The sequence below is a fragment of the Cicer arietinum genome, chromosome 6, assembly GCF_000331145.2.
Source record: "Cicer arietinum cultivar CDC Frontier isolate Library 1 chromosome 6, Cicar.CDCFrontier_v2.0, whole genome shotgun sequence".
Lineage (NCBI taxonomy): Eukaryota > Viridiplantae > Streptophyta > Magnoliopsida > Fabales > Fabaceae > Cicer > Cicer arietinum.
In genome coordinates, this window is record NC_021165.2 from 4,665,105 (window position 1) to 4,685,921 (window position 20,817).

The following is a 20,817-nucleotide window of genomic DNA, read 5'->3' on the forward strand; positions in this document are numbered from 1 at the left end:
TAGTTCTCAAAACATTATTATTTAATAGTTTTTTTTAATATAAATAAAAATGGTAAATACAACCAGAAATTCACATATGCAACTTCAAGTTTTCATATTCAATCTGATACATAATGATCAACTTAATAATATTGACATTTTATTAGTTGAATTATAATTTATAACACTATTTAATATAGTTTTTCCTCTCTCTTTCACTTTTTTTTTTTTGGTAACAATGCTATATAAAGTGTATGGATTTTTACCATACATCTTCATAACATATGTAATAAATACATTTTTCTAAACCACATTTTTCATAAGAAATTCCTTTTATCAACCAACTCATAATTTATTTGCACCATTTAATATTTATTTCATCTCTCTTAAATTCTTTTAAGTAACGAAATGATTAGTTTTGATTCAAAGAATTTATTCTTTTTCATTTGTTTTTTTCTACTTTTATTTAAATAAATGACTCTCGTATACATTTTAATTTTTCATCTCGTTAGAGTGTTTACTTTATTAATATCGATAAATTAACTTTTATCATGATACAATCAATTATTTTAGTATTATCAATGTTACAATTCTAGAAATATGAGTATTTATGTCACTTTAATTTATCATATTAGACTTTATAATTGTACAGACAATTTCGGTCTCTTTCTATGTTATTAAAATAAATAAATGTTCAGTTTGTTGGCTATTTTTTGGTTCCATTAATTTTGAATTTTATTGGTCAGTAATGTAATTTTTAGGAATGAATATGTTTTTAATATAGCAAAGAAAAACTAAACCAATTGAACAACAACAAAAGAGAAAAGGAACGACACAACAAAACCAATTGAATTGGTAAATGGTCTGAATCAAAACATTGTAATTCCCCCTTGAAATATATTACAGCTAGAAAAATTAAAGAAAGACGATTACTACTACAAACACACATGTTCAATACATATTTGAACACGCCAACGTTATATATAGTAGGGGGATTAATTTTTGTCCATTATTCTTCATCTGTTTTCTGCTCCAACTTTGCAACAATGGATTTGTTGTATTCCTCAGATTCCTTCTTGTATGCATCCATTGCTTCAGATGCTTTGCCGCTCCACACTTGTTTTTCTTCCTCACTCATATCCTATACAGCCATATGGGACCCACATGAATATTACTAAGTAATAATAATAATAATAAACTGAAAATAATGTTCAATATTCAAAATCAAAACTAGCTAGGAAGAGGCAATACAATACCTTCCACTTCAAAGAAATAAGTGCACTGAGATTGCATGAACTGATTCCTGGACGTTCTTCTAGTATACTTTTCCTTGCTTCTTTGCTGCACAGAATTAAAAAATTTATTGTTGATTAATTATTTTAAATAAACTCAACAAAACATCATAATAATAATAAAACAAATTGCTACTATATTCACCTGAATAGTAAATATGAGGATGGAGGTCTCTTAGGCCTGTTTGGATCATTATTCTTATCTTCCTTACTATGTTTCTTTTTCTGACGGTTCAATTTTGTTTCCTTGATCATGTTTTCAGTTTTTTCCTTTTTCTTGAGCAATTGCAAGGCTTCATGTTTCTGAAGTTTCATATGCTCTTCCTCTTCCTTCATGAGATTTGCAGCTTCCTCTTCTTTTTTCTGTTTGTAAGCCTCCATTTCTTGAGCATATTTCTCCTTGTTCTTCTGTGCCATCTGGTATTGTTGCAAAATAAGTAGAGTGTAAGAAATAATTAAATAAAAAATGCCATTAAATAAACAAATGATGAATGAAAACTAATATGTTTTTCATTGGCGTAATTGTACCTCTTCATAGGGTCTCTTTTGTTCTTCTGTCATGTTTTTCCACTCTTCAGATGTGACCTTGGAAACCTGAAAAATAAACACACACCAATTATAATCAGTATTGTCAATCACTGATAGCATAATCAACACTTTGTTCAAATTCTGCTATACAACCGTAGCACATATAACATTTTGTATTAAAATGGTGTATGACAGAACAATAGTTATTTATTTTAAATTTACTATGTTAAAGAGCCATAACAATGCTATAACAGCTACTTAACAACACTACATTAAATGAATTTTATTGAATCACATGATCAATGACTCAAATAACACAATTTAGATTTCAGAACATAATTCAATCAAATGATCAATTACCTCAAGGACACCTTTGTTCTCTGCAAGAATAGCAGCTCTCCTATCATTAGTATACAAGAAATAAGCTGACATAGGATGCTTTGGTTTCAAGGGATCCTTTTCTTTCTTGTTCTTCTTGCCCTCTTTTTCTGTCTCTTGTTTGAATTGTATATACTGTTCAAGCAATTCCATAGCAGTCTTTTGCTTCTGCTCCTCTTCCAATAGCTTCATTGCCTCAGTTTCACGTTTTTCCTTTGTAATTACTTGCAAATAAGCTTCTTTTTCAGCATGGTATTTCTCATCATAAGGCTTCTTCTCTTCTGCACTAACTGTCTTCCATTTAGCACCAAGCATAGTTGTAATGTCCTTAAATTCTGCCTCTGGATTCTCCTTCTTAATCTAAATGAAACAACCCATAAATCAAGATTTCAAAATTGAAAATTGAAAACCAATTAATAGATTTCATTGGTTCATTTATATACCTCTTGCCATTGTTCTTTGCACCATAACATGTAAGGTGTAGAAGGCCTTTTTACCTCAGGGCACCCACTCTTCTTCTTGTCCTTCTTTTCTTGTTCCTTGTCTTTCACCATAGGCAAATTCTGCAATCATATACAAATTAACATTAATAAAAAAGGGTCACTTTTAATTAATCCTTATAAAATAATCACATATACAAATATGTTTTTAATTCTTATAAATTTCAACATTTTTTGTTTGTAGTCATTGTGCCTAAACCCTAAATAAGACACCAAATCCAAAATTCAAAATTTTGAAAAAATAATAAGGAAATTGAAATTGAAATGAAGTAACTAACCATGGTGGGTTTGAATTCCTTCAATTTCTGCAATTTCTTAAGCTCAATCTGAAGTTTCTCTTGCTCCTTGCCACGATTTTCAAGTTCTTGATCCTTTTGTTTCAAGATCTCGTCTTTGGCTTTCAAGAGCTCTTCGGTTTTCTCCTTCTCGAGACGCAATTGCTGTAGCTTTTCCTGCATGTCGAGCAAATCTTGCTCGAAAGATTGTTCCTTGGGTTTTCCCTTCGAATCGGGAACGCTCGCAGCTAAGATGTTGGCATCATTGGTTGATGAGGGTTTTTTCTCTTTGAGAGCCTTTCTGGTTCCTCTTGGTTTCTTAGTTGGAATTTCAGCTACTGTATCAGCCATAGCTAGAGAGAGAGAGAGAGAGAGAGAAAATGAACTCAAAATTCACAAATTTGATGAATGTAAAAGAATGGCATATGTTAGTGAGAAGAATGGCGTATTTTTATAGGAGACTATGTGTTGCAACGGTCATATTTTTCGAATTTGTACTAAGGAAGGAAGTGACCGTTCAGTGCTGTAAATATTTTGGTTTGTCATTTTTTTTAAGAAAATTGAAGAAGATAAATTATTACATTAATTATATTACTTTACGATTATATAAAATTTGAAATTTATTCTTAGGACTAATTTAAAATCTCAATGATGAATATTTGGTTTGAATATGTTTTTCTGTTTGTTGAACAAAAATTCAAACTAATAAATAATAATTGATTTAATTTGTTTGATTTTAATAAATTATTTTCATGAAATTGAAATTAAAATAAATTGATAAAAAAAAAAGAGTTTATTTAGTTCGGTTTTATTGGTATTATGATAATTTTAAATTTTTTAAAATTTAAATAAAATTAACTTTTACTCAAATGAAATAATAAATTAACAATAAAGTATAATATTTAGTTTGAATTTTTGAAGACGTAAAAATGATATTTAATATAATATAGTTTAAAATTGATTGATTTATTCGATTTAGACTATAACAATAAAAAAAATGTGACGCTTTAGTATAATTTGATTAAATATATGGATAAAAAATGTTTTTCATCAATCGATGCGTAGAAATTAATTTCAATTTTTTTATTAAAACAAATTAGGTAAATAAGTAATGTCTAGTTCAATATATACAAACTTATATAATAGTTACAGAGATATTTATATTTATCCTCTAGCTTTGAAAAGAATTTTTTTTAATCAAAAAAATTGAAGAAAAAAATGCATATTTACTCGTTTATTTTCTGACAGTTGGTTCATATGAAGATAGAAACATACATATTTGCTCATTTAGGATACATGAGTGGTTGTTGAGTTTTTGAAAGTTAATTTAGGATACATATTTGTTTATATGATTTTTTTATAACTAATTTACCATAGCTTTCTTACCAAAAAGAAAATTATCAAATACGAGGCAATTCTGAAAGTGGAATGGTTTTAAAAGGAAGTAGCATTTTCTATTATTTTTATTTTTAAATAAAAAATAAAAGAATTATATATATTTATTTTGAATATCAAATATAAAAAAAAATGGTCAACAAAAATAAATATATTTAATCTATTATTAAAGGAAATAGCTTTTTTTATTATTATTATTATTATTATTATTATTATTATTATTATTATTATTATTATTATTATTCAATTAGAAAAAGAATTTGAAATTGATATTGTAAGAGTTAGCCATACCGTTACCGGGTACTGTTCCTTCCTCTATATAAAAAATAACAAGTATCTTTTATGAAAATAAATATCACCGTCGTCCACGCATTTCCGGTACCAATTGATACGTGAATTAGTAGTGGAAATGTGTGAACAATAGTACTTTTTCCTTAAGTACCGAATTCAATTGAACGGTTTTTATAAAAAAAATATCCAATAATTATCATTAATACTATTCAAGAAAAACATCTTTTTTTTTTTTAATTTGACTTAATTGCACTTTTTGTCTCCCTATTTTAACTGAATCACGAAAGTAGAAGTAGTCTCTTCATTTTATTTCTTGAAGTGTCATTTTTTTAAGTCACACCACATCATTTATGATCATAGATTTCAAGTACAATTGTTGCACAACGAGATCTTAAAGCATGATGTGACTTAAATAAGCGCAAAAAAGTGACACATTCATCAAATTTTTGACTAAAATTCTGTTTGGATGATTAAATCTGAGAAGAAACAAAATGAATAAATTATTTTCGTGATTCAACTAAAATAGAAAAACTAAAATTGTAATTAAATCTTTTAATTTAGATATTAAATGTTATACTTGCAACATTTCCTTGCAAAGCATTAGTGAGTATTTTGCTTTTAGTCAACTAAACACAATTATATTACAGCATGTAGATAGACTTTGAAATTTTTTTTTTAAATAGTCAATACATTGTGACCAAAGTTTTTCGTGGAACACTATTGTTTCCAAAGTTAAAAATGTGAATTTATTTTAATTAATTAAAGGAAATAGTATATTTAATTAAATAATAACTATGTAGAACATAAAAAATTAGAATACGAACTACAATTTAATGTATAAATATACATAAAAAATCATATATTTAAATTATATACGAACACATATTTATTTTTAAGTTACAACAATTAATTAGTTCAAACAAAAAAAATTATTTATAATACAATTATTGAATATTTAAGTGAAGATGTGAATAAAATTATATTACACGTGACAACATTTTTTAATAATTATCAATAATTAATTAATTAAAAGATGAAATTTCATAAATATATTAATTCAACTAAAAATTAATTTATAATTTTTAGTAGTATGTCTCTTGGGTATACTTTACAAAAACATGTGGGGGAAAATATAATAGACAAAACATTATAATACACAAATAATAATTTAAAGTATAAACAATACATAAGACATATATTTGTTGTTTATTAGATAATCTAAATATGAATTTAACATTTATATAATTTCTATTAGTTTATGAACCACATTATAAAAAAAATGGAAGCAGCCGTTTAATTTATTTATTAATTTAGCTGTTATTTATTTATTTATTTATATTATGTTATCTGTCTTGATTAAATTTTGATATGTTTTTAAAAAAATTGAGAATATATATTATTTTTTACAGGAATTTAATGGATTTATTTTATTTTTATACAATAATATTTTAAATTTTAGTTATCTTTAAACTTAAATATAGTTTCAAATAAGGTTTGAATATTTAGTAATAAAATAAAATAAAAATAAAGTCTATTTCCTAAGAAAAATAAAATAGTTTTTAGTCCATAATATATAAATCAGAACAAATTCGATCTTACCTAAGCCACAGTCATAAAGAGAATATTAGTTTCTCACAATAATCAAAAAGGTAAATGTCCTTAACCCACTCAAATCCATATATACATACACACATCAATCGACCCAAGAATCTTGGGAACATGGGACTCGAATACAAATTCAATAAACCACTCATTTTCTTTTCATACAGCGATCCTAAATGAATCATACACTATTTACTTGATTAATGAATAAATATTAAGTTCAATAATTAAACTCTACGGTGAAGAAAAACTTTCTTAGCAAAGAGAATATGTTTTTCAAAACAATTCAATGTCTCTTAGTTGTTTCTGATTCTTGAATGATTTATCACACTTTATGATGTTTAAAATGATTAAAAATCTTGTGATGTTTTGTAATCATAATGTTTTGTAAGTGCATGAGAATTGGTATTTACAATTTATTTTTCATCGGTATTCGTATTCAATTTGTCTAAAATTCGTAGTTTATTCAATGATTGATATATTAATCTAAATATTAAATATACTTTAGAATTAATGTAAATCCTATAATTTTTTTTTTGTCTTAAAAAAAAATAATAAATTACACAAATATTAAGTTCGAATTCAGAACAAAACATCTAATCTAATTATGTGAATCTTGAAATATTATTATATAAAGATTACGATAAATTTTAATAATTTTTAAATAAATTTGTCGACTCATATTTATAGAATCATTGATTAGTTTGATGTCATAATCGACTGGCTTATAAAAAATGACTACTTCAGAAACCCAAAATGATAGAATTGGAAGACTTGGGTTAGGCTAACATACCTAAACTTAGAGTACTTTACGCGAATTGGAAATACCGTGTAACTACATGTATGAAATACGGTGTCAATTCTATAGTATTACATCAACATCTTCACCAATTTCCTTTTAAGAAAAAATCTAACTTCCACGTTGTTCTCTAATGTCAATAAATTAACGTATAATTTTGTTGGATTAAAATATCAGTCTTTAATAAACAAGTTTTTATTAGTAGCTTATTTCTAATATTATTTCAAGTAGCGTTTGAGTTTATAACTTATAGTTTTTTATATTTTTTTATAGTCTCTCACTTACTAGTTTACATCGCTTCACATATATCTTTTCTACGTAAAGAAAATTATACTCAATTTCTTTAATTCCTTCTCAAAGTTACTCAAAAAAATAAAATAATTTTTTTTATGTTAATCATCTTACAATAATTTGATTAAGATATGCATTGTCATATTTATTATTATTAATTTATTCATATTTTAATTTATTATTGTGATAAAGTTAAATTCATCTTTTATGGCAAATTATAAATATTAAATGGATTGCATTGGACATCGCCATCGTTGAGGTATCTTCTTCCAAGTCGAATTCAAATAAAACAGAGAATTGGGAAATAAAACGACACGAAAGCGACAACTTGAACGAATAAAAGCATAACTAATTAAAAAAACTTAAAATTAGGATTTTATATATGTGAAATATGAAGAATGAAATTTCAATAATTATCAATAATTAATTAATTAAAAGATGAAATTTCAATATATATGTATATATATATATATCATTCTCATATAATCTGAGCCACATGATGTTCATTATATAGTCAACATTAATGTCACCGATGGTCTTTCAGGGAATTCAGACCGCTGAACTTGCTCTTTGACGTTAAGCTCCTCAGCTTCCTTATAATCCAGACTCCTAAACATCCTCGCCAATGTCATGAAACCTAAAACTACGTTTATGACGATGTTGACGTGGTGGAAGTTTACCTTCATTCGTTCTTCGATACAACGTTGTGCTTGGAACTTTATCGGCTCTATCACTTTTATTACCTTTGTTGTTGACGATAGTATGAATAATTTCTCTGTTCGCACATCTAATTTTAGACACTATAAAATTAAATTGACATATTAATTTTCATATCAATAATCTAAAAAAAATTGAAAATTTCAAACATTTCGGATATTTAAAACTTTCAAATGTTTTAAAATTTTAAGTCTCGAAAGTTTTATTTTTTGAAAGTTTCAAATGATAAAAAGAATCAAATATTTGAAATTATCGAAAGTTTTTTCTATTTTGAAATTCCACAATTTTTTCTATTTTGTAAGTTTTAAATTGTTCGAAAATCATAAAAAATTTCTTATTTTGAAATTTTTTAAAAATTTGAAAATTATGTTTTGAAAGATTCGAAAAACATTGTTGGTTTTTGAAATATTCGAAATTGTTGGAGTTTATCAAATTTTTGAAAAAATTAGTGAAAAAATAACAAGTACAAAATTATTAATTTTTTATATATAATAAAAAGAGTAAAATAATAGAGATAACAAAAAAAAAAAATAGTCGCCCCTAAGACTCATAAAAAAATTTAAAGCTCGTTCTTACAACTTTTTTTCTAATTCTTTTCTATTAATTAATCACTTTAAAAATATTTCATTTATTTGTTATATTCTTTTTTGAGAAAAAAGAGAATTTAAAAACACCTTTAATTAAAAAACTAATTTTTTAGTAATTTCTCAAAAATCATTTCTTATAAATGATTATTTAAAAAAGAAATGATTTTCACTACGAACAAACGAATAAAACTTCAACTTTTTAAAAAATCTCTAAAATAGTCTTTAATTTATTAAGTACTAAAGTTGCTTTATTTTAGAATCCATAACAAACCGGCTTTAAAAATCATAAAAGAAAACAGATTGTAACGGCCATGAACTTCCAACCCTCAATATCAAAATGAACTGTAAAACTAATAACTAATTATTTCTGCAACATTACATCATACATCTCAATGAATTTCAAGAATCATAGTATACAGAGAAATAATTCAGTGAATTCACTCTCATGCAAAACCTAGCAAGAGGGAAGGAAACTATAAAAGGATCATTTGACATATTTTGTTATCCACTGACAACCATTTTCATTATTATGTCATTCCAAGAATCTATTGGTCCAGGTAAGCACCAATGCAAACAATCATTCTGAACTTCAACATTTTGGTTCTTGTCAAAGGGATGAAACTGCCTGTATGGACCGGGATGCCCGTCCGGTCTCAAAAGCGAAAGTGGTACAAAATCAGCAAGCTTGAAATTTACTCCGGTTCTCGAAGATTTAGAAGCTGCCTTTTTAAACTCTTCTAACTCAATGTCTCGAAGAACCCTGAGCAAATCCTTTATTTCCATCTCGCCTTCTTTAATCGGAGCTGTTCTATTGCATGTCCCCCCGCTAAACCACTCCCCGTTTTCGAAATGGTCGGGTGTGGACGTCCTGAAAATAATCAAGCCCTTGTGATTGGAAGACACTATGAAGTTCATGGCATGTTTCAAGGCTTTGCGGTAAGCGAAGCCAAACCCTAGCTCTGTGAAGTTCTTGTTACTAGAACACGAGTGGCAGCCCAATATAGTGTCGTTTTCATAGTAGATTGCAGATTTGACAAACCATTTGCCAGTTGAAATAATAATGTAATCAAAGTTTAGGAACTGATCCTTCCAAACACGGTCAAGTTTATCGAGATATAGTTCAACATCAGAACTTGAAACACCATTTATATCTTCAAAAATAGCAGCTTCCACAAGGAATGGTGACCAAATAACTGACATACTGAAGTTGTACGACGGAAAGTGCCAGCTTTTGGACTTGTATTCCTCATCGTGATAGACTAAGACAGCTTTTTCTACCTGAAGGTCAAAATAGTTCTAGTGAACAAAACTCACTTTCTTCTAAAATTCATTCTACTCCATAATGTTATGATAAGATCATTTGTAGTGGCAGTTCAGTCAGTTTTATACGGAAAAGGCAAATCAAGTAACGAACACAATTGTACGATGGAATGTATTTTTTTTATAGAAAAAGACATGTTGACAAAGCAAATCACATTGACTTTGTTCATTCCATTAGCCTTCATACTCATCCTTTTTAACTATTGTAATTTGAGTTGAAAACTTCTCATGTTTTGCTAGTCTATACTTCACATTTTTTGGTGATATCCACAAGTATCTAAGAGAATCTTTTCACTACAAATTGAATAATCATTCCAATCAAAATATTCAAAACACTATCTACCGGTTGACCATCAGTTATTGTAAATTAAAATGCTTCTATTCTCAATTACTTTGGAGTTGATAAACAAAACCTCAAAACCTATCAAACAAAAGAAAAACAATGATACCGCTGGATCCTCTAATCTTTTCATCATAGGTTGATTAAGCACTTGATAAATATATAACCACCCAAGTGTTTAGACCTATTCTATCACCACTTACAAACAAACGTGCAGCAAAGCAAAAACATCTCACACACAGCAACAGATTCTCGACTTATTCTCTCGACTCAATAAACTACCAAGGTTACACATTGGAACCAAAAACAAGATCCGGTCCAATGCAAAAAAGGGGTAAAAATAAAAGTTGTCTGATCCTCATAGAAACATTCACAAAAGATCAGACAAAAAAAAGAAAACAACATTTCGGCCTACTGATTATTAGCTTTGTTCATTCTATTTTATATATGTTTTCATAAGAGGCTGAGTATTGGGGAAAACCCAACCAAATCCCACATTGAAAAGCGATAAGGTCTAAAAAGAGTTAGTAACACTCATCACATTAAAAACCAATTTTGTAAGAATGAATTAGGCCAATACAAAAACCTAAAATGATATGAGACACTAATAACAAAGCTGGGTTTTTAAGAATAAAGTAAGCTCAATTCAGAGCCTGTAGATACGGGCCAGTCACCATAGGGCATGAACATAATACTATTGATTATACATTGAAGGCTATAATACAATTTGGCAATGGAAAAGACAAACCTTAGAAAGTGAACAGAGCAAGGACTGAACATGGTTCCTAGATATTGAATCACCAATGAGTGCCCAAACTTTACCACGCATCATATTAAGAAACCTCTGAGGATCAAACATAGGCAAATCACAGTCTCTAGGGGCCCACTTCCAATACAAAAATTCCCTGTCAGGTCTCCCATTTTTCATACAATTTTGATGAGATTCAATAAGGTCACAAGTTTCATTCGTATACATCGGACCCAACGGGTTCGGTACCCAATCTCCACTAAAATAATCACATTTCCCTGCATTCAAATTAAAAAAATCCAAGTTCAATTCACATTCAGAAAAGAATAGAAAAAAAAAAAAAACACTGGTTGTGGATTGCAGATCTAGAGTATCTTTAGTTCCACTTTTGAAGTAGCCAAAATTAATTCCAGATGTAAAAAATTGATTTTGACATATTAAGCTGTTATTAAATAAAATTAATTTGACTTTAGAATTGATTCTAACTTGAAATTAGTATCTACAAACGTCAATTTTTAGTCGAAATTTATGGTTGAATTCACTTTTACATTAACATATGTAAACATAAATAACTTTAAGTTAAACTAAAATAAAAATAAAAATTTATGAGTTAGAACCAAATAAACACCTAATAATAAACAAAAAAGAGCTTGGTTAGTTCACTTACCGATGTCGGTGGGAGAAAGTTGGTCTTCTTCAATTTCAGCAACAATTTCCGGAAATTGAGAAAGAGATGAAATTGAAGGTTCTCTTAAAACGGTAGATTTACGAGGTAAAGGAGAATCGAAAATAGGTGAAATGTGAGGCGGTAGAGAGTGAAAAAAGAGAAGTCGGAAAGCGAGACCAAAGAAGAAAACAGTGAGAAGCAATTTGATTAGGTAAGTTTTTTGGTTGAAAGAAGAATCGAACCTCATTTTGTTACTGTTTGGACAAACTCGGCAATGCACCGATTTTATTGAAGTTGATGGTCACACTGATAATGGAAGATGTTGAGACTTTACTGTTACCACTTATTTGGTTTCTAGATCCATGTAACTCATACATCGTTATTTTAATTAATTCCTATTAATACCAAATCAGTGTCTATTCATTTTGCAGTTTATTCAATGTTTATTCCATTTTTAACTTATTAATAGATATTATTGACTTTTAAGTAGAAAAATAGTTCTTCAGTTTAAGGGAGGTACCTTTTCGTATTTGTTAATGATGCGAATGACATGCAAATTATGAAAGGTATATGAAACAAAATAGAAAATAACTTATATAGTTATATTTTACGACAAAGAGAAATTAAAATAAAAAGTCATAATTAATTTAAAGTGATTTGGTGACCGTCTCCATCAAAAAACCATTCCCCTCACTCACTTCTTCATTTATTATATCCACTATATTAGTAGGAAATAAAATATATACAAATTTAATTTTTGTTTTGAGGGTTATTTATGGTTTTGTCTTTTGAGAGGATAAATATAAAGATTATGGAATCTCAATTTAAAGTTATTGATTTATTTGTGTTTGATCATAGGTCTATTTAGATTGATCAATTTGAATTTTATCTATTAACATAAAATTTGTGAAATTATGTCAGAGAATTTATAAAAATAATTTATAATATATTAATAATTATTTTCAACTATTTTTTTAATAATTATTCGGAATAACTTATAAAACAATTTTACTTTATTTAAAGTTATGTTGTAAAACTAACTTCTACATTTATCTAAATATAGTCCATGTGTAAAAAACTTTTATGATTGAATTATATTATATAGATTTTGATTGGATTTTGTATATTTATTTTTCTTATCTTTGTTATGTCGTCTTATTTTCTTATTAATGAATAGAAATAGTACGACGCATGATGAAAAAAACAACATCAATATTTCCTATATACTGTAAAACAACGTATAAAATGAAATAATTTTTGTAGGTACTCGAATTAGAAAATATAGTTAATTTTATATGGAGAAATAAAATTACTAAATAATTTATAAAATTGTGTATTTTACTAGAATGAAAAATTAAAAGAAAATAATCATAATTAATTTAAAGTGACAATGTAGTTTCTCCATAAACAAATCACTTCTCCTCACTTATTTTTCATTTATCATAAGACTACGAGTGATTGAAGGTCATTTTTTAGTGTAAAATTATACTTTTTAAGTCATTTTGTTTTTTTTTTCTTTTATTTAAATAATTGATTTCTACGCAAATTTAATTTTCTTTTGTGTTTTACTTATGTTTTCATCATCTGAACGCGATATTATATTATTTGTTATCTTTATGTGACGTTGTTTGTTTTTTTTTTCCTTAGTGTGGTGTTATTAAAGTCAAATGTAGTTGTTACTATTAACACCATTTCTATTGATCAAAAGATCATCATACTTATAGGTAATTTGGACAAATCATAGATCAAATACAATAAATTTGAGTTTAAAGTTATAAAAAAAAATTGATTATATACATAAATAAAAACCATAGAATCTCAATCTAGAGTTATTGAATCATAGAGCGGATATTCTTTTTTGCATAACATAATCGAAGTATAGTGTTGAACAAGTTGGTGTAACTGTTGAATTCTATGATGGGGAATTCAATGGAGTCAGTTATAGTGATTTTATTATTGAGAAAAAAAATATGTTCGATGTGTTCAATTAGGTGAGATTTTTTAATTAGATCATGCTATTTTAAAATTAAATGGTATTTTTTGTAGCAGTTTAAGGAATTGATTTACTTTTGGATATGTTTCGTTTGTTGTATTCTTGTTTTTCTGACATATTTAACATGGTGCCAGAACCTTATTAAGAGATATTTTTATTGATATTGATTGAGATTTGGATCCTCAAGTAGAATTTGGAGCATTCCAAAACTTGGAGATCTATGTATAAAAAATCAAAATCAGGTAGTCTCGTCAAAAGAACATTGTTTGGTCCTTTTCAATTCCACCTTTTTATGTTTGTCTTTGATCATCTATGAAAAAATTGTATGGTTCAATTGTAGGATGAACATCTTGAATGCGTTTAGTCTATTCATATTTTTATATTTGTAATACTTTTTTGTTTTCTTATTAATGGAATATTAATTTTTTTTAATAAAGAAAAAAGAGAAAGAAAAATCTAAAAATCATAAATCGATAAAGTAAAAATGGTAAGGCGTATAATAAGAATACTGACATTAGTATTTTTTGAATATCATAAAACAATGTATAAAATGAAACAAGTTTTTAAGCAAATAATAACTTATAATATTTCATATTATCATGGAAGCCTACTTTATAATTACATTTTAATCATAAGAGATAAATAAGTTTTTTAATTCCTATAAAAAAACTTCATTTTTAGTTCTACAAATTTTTAAATAGTTTTTCGTCCTTACAAAATTATTCTACAAATGATTTTAGATTCTTTCAAATACAGAATATATTTAATTATTTTTTAATTTTTTAATGATTTTTTTCAAACACATTTAGAACATTATAAAAAATTTATTCATAAAATTTAAAAAATTTCAACTTAAAATAAATTAAATATAAATTTTTTAAACACTATAAACTTAAGATAAAAGTAATGAAAGTATGAAAAAAATCAAATTTTTAAATTTAAAAATAATTTTTTATAATGTTGTAAACTTAAAAATAAATCAAAAGTATATGTTGACATTCCAACATAAAATAAAACATAAAACTATGAGAAAATAGAATGTCGACTGCCAATGTAACAATCAAGAACCATCTATTTTGAAAAACGTTTATTGATATGATTAAAAACAATAACAAAAAACAGTAATACAAAACACAAAATATGTGTCATTTTTTAATTGATTTCACTATTTCAACTAAATAACTTGGTATATGGTTAATTTTCTCAACTTAAAAATTTGGCGTTCATGATTTATTTGTAAAAAAAAAAACTGATAACACTATATAACATTGCTGATTATTCTAATATGTTATTATATTTTTGTAACTGCATATAATTGTGATTTACTATTAATGTAAAATAATTTTAAATCGACAATGTACATCGATTAATTTCTAAAATTATTTATATAATAATTTATAGGAACTAAAATAAATATAACTTTTATTATAGATGTTAAAATCAAAATTTAAAAATTCTATAAGTACTATTTTTTATACATTTCCTTTTTTATTTTATCAACTAGAGCATGATTCAGTATTCCTCATCGGATAATACGTTTTTTGAGGCAAAACAAGAAATTGAACCATACCTACTGGTAATCGACAAAACTACGTAGTTCTCCAAGTTGTTCCTTGGCTACCCAATTATTTGTAATTTTTATATTAGATGGAATATTTTATATTTAATATTTATTGTTAAGACTATATTTAAAAATAAAATAGACAATAAATTTCTTATAAAATAATTTACTTATTCATGTTAAAAAAGACATAGTTAATCAAATATTAATTATGAGTGAATTTGACTTTCATCTAAGATTACTATTTTCTATTTTTTTTTTTTGTATATTGAATGTAAATTTTAGGATATTGTACTTTTATGTCATATTTTTATTTAAAATTCTCTTTTATGCATATTAGGGATGCGACTATCTATTATCATATATATTTTATAATAAATAATAAATTATTAATTTAATTAATAAAAAAATTAAAAAAATTAAATTATATCAATTAATAAAAATAATTAAAAAATTAAATTATATCAATAAAATGAAAAAAATATATTAAATAAAAAAAATATATCAAATGATTCAGTCTTTGTTGCAGTTCACTACTCCCTCCTATTTTTCTTTTATTTTTAGCAAATGGGTGTCTCTTTATTTTTGGCATTCTACTTTCTTTATCTTACAGATTTCTGGAGTATTACAACTCTACACTGTATAGATTTTATTCTTCTATGAATTGGGTAGGAACCACCCAAGACAGAGGAAACTCCTGAAGAGCCATCTCCATGTGTACTGTTTGTAGACTTGCATAGTAAATTGAGAAATACATTATGAAAATTAGAGGTTCTAGTTGCTTATGGATAATGCCACATGTCATGCATGATGCTTGCATGGTTCTAGTTTTTTTATTGAACAAAAAGACCTTAATACAATTGTTCAATTCAAATTCAAGACCAGAACAGAACTAACTAAGAAAACTCAAATCAAATTACAAACACACTCATGTTTGTATAATGGAAAACAAAACAATTATCTCACAGGAAAAAATGAGCTAATTATATGTCAAATCACCAACATAAAAAAAAAGAGCAAAGGATTTATGATCCTCTCTGGCCTCTGAGAGTCTTTGAAATGATGTCCTTGAGATAGTCACAACGCTCACGGTGATAATCATTCCATACACAGAGCTGCCTAATGGCCTCCCTCTTTTCCTCTCCCAAGTCCAATATACCTTCCTCTTTCTCTTTCACCATCTTCTCTAGTTCTTCAACTGTCTTCTTAAGTTGAACAACTGTTGCCTCTAGCTTCTCAACCTTCTCCCTCAGAATCAATTCCTCTTCCTTTAACTGCCCCTTTTCCCTATTCATCTCCCTCACACATTCTATTGCAGCCTGAAGCTCATGTGAGATGTTTGAGAAGCGGTTCTCATGATTTTTGCAGTCTTCAGAAAATTTCAAGCTTACAGTATCTATCTCAGATATCACACTGTTGACACACACTTTAACATTTGTGCTAGTTTCATGAAAAGCTTTATTGTAAGCAGTAACTTGTGCTGACAAAGTAGCAATCCTGTCTTTAAGTGCTCTCTGATTTTCCGCCTTTCTAAAACCCTTCTCCTTGTCACTTAGCAATTGTTTTGTAACCTGGAGGTTTTGATTTGACAGACGAAGCTTTACCTCAAGATTTCTGACATTATCAAGCAAAGTGGTGATCTCATCTCCTTTCTCTTCCACGTCTCTTTTGAGGTCTTCAACTTGGCGTTCCAACTTAGCTACAATTTTGATGGTTTTTGCATGTTCTTTTCTGCTTTTTTTGTAAGAGAGCTCAAATTCTTCTTTTGTTTTCTGCATGGAAAGCAAGTCCTTTTGCAGATTGTCAACTTTGGCTTGGAAGACATTTATTTTTCCTAAAGCCTCTTCCTCCCATTCCTTATAAAGTTTATCGTGGAGTCTAGAAATCTCAAATTCTCTTGCTGCTGATAATCTTTCCAATTCATCTATTTTATCATATAGCTCCAAGTTCTCCAATCTCAGTTTACTCATCTCATTCACGCTACTCTTTATATACTCTTTTTCTTTGTTCCGACTTAACTTTAAATTGTCTATCACACGCTCTTTGGCTCTCAATTGTTCTTCAACTTCCTTCTTTTCGCTGTGTGCGGATTCCAACTTTAAATTCAGATCTTTGCTCATTTGATCTAAACCAAGTATCTGATTAAGCATGGAAAACAAATCATGTTTAAGATTCTCAATATGCTCATTGCAAGCCGACATTTGAGCCGAACCCTCTTCCTCTGCTTTCTTAAGTTTATCCTGGAGAACTGAGAGCTCCGATTCTCTCTCTGCTGATATTTTTTCCAATTCTGCTATTCTGTCATATAGCTCCAACTTCTGCATATCACTGAGGTTTGAAACTTCATTTTCTCTCTTATCAAGTTTCGCTTTTAATGATTCATTTTCTTCCACTGTGACCTCCAGATTGTGGCTTATTGGCTGTTCTGCATGTTTCAATTGCTGCTTCAGAACAGAAACTTCATCTGTTGCTGCTTGGAATTCTTCCTCAATCACTACCTTGTCATCTGTAATCTTCTTTTCCTCGTTTTCTGTTTTCATATCCTCCAAACTTTGATTCAGTTCAGCTTCTACTTTACCAGCAATATCCAGTTGCTTATTTAGTTCAGTATTCTCAGCCAAATTTTTTGATCTTTGAATCCCAAATTCCCCATCATCAGTTTTCAAATCGATATTAATCTTGTCTGCTTCTTGTATCTTCATGTGTAGATGTTTGTTTTTTGAAATTCTTGCTTTAATCCATCAATTATCTTTTGAAATTCAAATTGAAGTTGTTTATTTTTGAAGTCCCTTAACAAAGATTGAGTTCAACATTAACAAAGATAAACCCTAATATCGACGCTCAATATTCATAATTTTGGTAAATCTGAATAAGTAAGTACCTTACATATTCTTCTACTATTTTCTTCCGAGTCTATTAAGCACCTATAAAGAAAATGAAAAAAATAAATAAATATAAGACACATCAAATAAATTCAATGCAAGAAGCAAGAAGATTGAGCTTCAACCTATGTTCTTTTTTGCCTTAAAAACAAAAAAAAAATACTGATTTTGAATAACAGAAAAAGTTTCCTTTCCAATTTATTAGTTTTTCCCATTAAATTCCTCAGTACATTATCAAAGATTAAGATCTTTTACAAGATTAACAAACTTCAAATAAAAACAATAACAATCATTCAAATCAAAGTAGAAACCGGGTTTCAAATACAATTAAGAATGCAACTAGTACCTTTTGCAAACTTAGAAAAGCGCATGATTTAAGAATCAATAAAGCAATTGAAGAAGAAAAACATCAATTACAAAAGTCATTCAAAACCTAATTGAAGTTCTTATAAGTAAATGGTTTTAGAGTTAGGATTTTGGTTTCTCAATAATTAAAAACCTAATTAAAGAGAGATTGTTTTATTTCAGTTTTAGAGTCCGAAGGGGGTGGCGGAAGAGAGGGTCGCGAAGGAGTAAATCTAGTGTGGGTGGTTTACCATTTTTAAACTTTTTAATATAAGAGTTTCACTTAAATGTTCTCAATTTTTCCATGTATCAATTTAATTTGACACTTGCATGTTGTTTTAGAGTTTGATAATAGTTCTAACTTTAATTTTTTAAAGACTCATCACTTGATCATCAAGAAAATATAAGTTTTTAGCTTGCATGTGAATTTTCATTCTTGTATATTTGATCAAACACTTGCATGCTGTTGTTGAAGTCTATTGTTAAGTTTTATCGTGATTTAAGAAAAATCTTGTTGGTGATTGTGAGAAAAAATCATTTCAATGAGGGTTGGAAGAATAAAAGAGAATTTTGTTTTGGTTCAAGAAACCTGGAAATGATTGGTATAGTGTTGATTTTAATATGCATGACATTTTTCTTTAAAAAAATCTTCAAAATCAAAGTATTGATCTTGCAAGCATGTTGGTTGAATGATAAATAAATTCTGGAAATTTGTGGAAAAAATAGAATTTTATAACTTTGGTATATGATTTTTCATAGTTTGACGATTTAGAGTTTTTAAGTAAAACAAATTTTAAAATCATACAAAAATTGGTATTTTGAAAATGTATCAAAATTATGCTCAAAACAAATTTTGATTACAACACTGAGAATTTTGTTTTAACGAAAATTACTAAAACAGCCTTAGTAAATGAATTTTAGAAAATAAAATGGCTTTGAGTTATGAGATGCGTGGTTTCTTGCAAAATGTCAATATCATAGTTAAAAAGTTTCATAATTTTTTTAGTCTAAAACCATGTTCTTTCATATTTATTTTCAGAAAGGGTTTATCGGAGATTTTACATGTAAAACATGTCACCAAGTGACCATGGTTAGTATTCTGAGCATTATTTAAAATATACTTATCTCTTTTAATTGATTATTTTTTGGAATTAAAACTATTTTTTGGAATTAAAACTAGACTCAATCCTATGTGCATTTTAAACATAATCTTTAAGGTATTTAGTCAAGTAATGATATTTTAAAATGATTTATACACAAAATATAATATATTTTGGTTTCAAACACGCGAAACTTGTTAAATCAAAAATACAATAAATGTCTTGTAATATAATAAAATAAAAATTATTTTAAAAAAATAAATATCTTAAACTTCTTTTGTTGACAGACGATTAGATTTATAATTTATTTAAGTAAATCATAGATCACATATAATAAGATTTGAGTTTGAAGTTGAAAAATAATTTATATTATAATAGATATAAAGACCATAAAATCTCGATTAAGGCTGTTAATTTGTTTGTCTTAAATCATGTGTAGAAATCTTTTTTTTATTGAATTATAGGATGTAGATCTTAGGGAGCTATAAATGTATGAAATGCTAATGGGCTATCCACTCTTTTATTCAAATGAACCAATGTTGACTTGTTGAAAGGTAATGCCTGGATCAACTTTTGGTAGACTTAATTAAAGATTAATTTGTATTTTTATTTACATTTAATAATGTGTCTATCTTCTTCCTTTTACCGACTATGATTGATTTTAATCTTTATCATCATATTGTATCTTCTACGTAATGTGAAAGATATAATATGATAAAATTAATGTGTCTTGGTGTGATCTTTTCTAAATTCTATAATTTATTTTGTGTTACAGTTCAACATTAACTGTTTTTTTTTTTAAATGATGTCGTTAGAATTTAAAGTTCACTTTTAAAGGCAAAATAAGAAGATTCTAATAATATACAAAATTATTGTATTTTTGAAAATCACGATCACGATGTGTCACCATAAATGAGAGAAACTCAAATGATATCAAAGATGCATGTGGTTCTCCATGTAGTTCTAATGAACTACTAGTACTACACTTTACACACATGATGACACATACCATGCATGTATATGACAGAATGGCACCTCACCATTTTCATGAAAAATCAACCTGTCGGTGGATAATGGCAGGGTTATCATTTTCAACTCTGTTTTTTCCTAACTCTTCTCTTACTTGACACTACTACCATTAATCTTCCTCAATCAAATAACCATGCTCCAATTATTTCCAGCTTTACACCATCAACCTTGAAGTTTGAAATTTTTTCCAAAAGATAT

General features: G+C 27.3%; 3 protein-coding genes across 3 annotated transcripts; all 3 read right to left on the reverse strand.

The window, feature by feature from the left end:
* Positions 1-826: 826 nt before the first annotated feature.
* On the reverse strand, positions 827-3,383 carry LOC101503867 (high mobility group B protein 6). Its single transcript, XM_004503581.4, has 7 exons — positions 2,956-3,383; positions 2,621-2,740; positions 2,160-2,537; positions 1,800-1,865; positions 1,417-1,688; positions 1,236-1,320; positions 827-1,120 (listed from the first exon to the last, which is right to left on the reverse strand). The coding sequence occupies exons 1-7, from the start codon at positions 3,301-3,303 to the stop codon at positions 989-991; spliced, it is 1,401 nt and encodes a 466-aa protein (XP_004503638.1). The 5' UTR covers positions 3,304-3,383; the 3' UTR covers positions 827-988.
* Positions 3,384-8,966: 5,583 nt separating this feature from the next.
* On the reverse strand, positions 8,967-12,076 carry LOC101504184 (protein trichome birefringence-like 24). The gene is made up of 3 exons (XM_004503582.4): positions 11,710-12,076; positions 11,043-11,320; positions 8,967-9,912 (listed from the first exon to the last, which is right to left on the reverse strand). The coding sequence occupies exons 1-3, from the start codon at positions 11,954-11,956 to the stop codon at positions 9,136-9,138; spliced, it is 1,302 nt and encodes a 433-aa protein (XP_004503639.1). The 5' UTR covers positions 11,957-12,076; the 3' UTR covers positions 8,967-9,135.
* Positions 12,077-16,041: 3,965 nt separating this feature from the next.
* On the reverse strand, positions 16,042-19,153 carry LOC113787201 (uncharacterized). Its single transcript, XM_027336016.2, has 3 exons — positions 18,492-19,153; positions 18,145-18,187; positions 16,042-18,052 (listed from the first exon to the last, which is right to left on the reverse strand). The coding sequence occupies exon 3, from the start codon at positions 17,963-17,965 to the stop codon at positions 16,289-16,291; it is 1,677 nt and encodes a 558-aa protein (XP_027191817.1). The 5' UTR covers positions 17,966-18,052; positions 18,145-18,187; positions 18,492-19,153; the 3' UTR covers positions 16,042-16,288.
* Between the last annotated feature and the right edge of the window lie 1,664 nt (positions 19,154-20,817).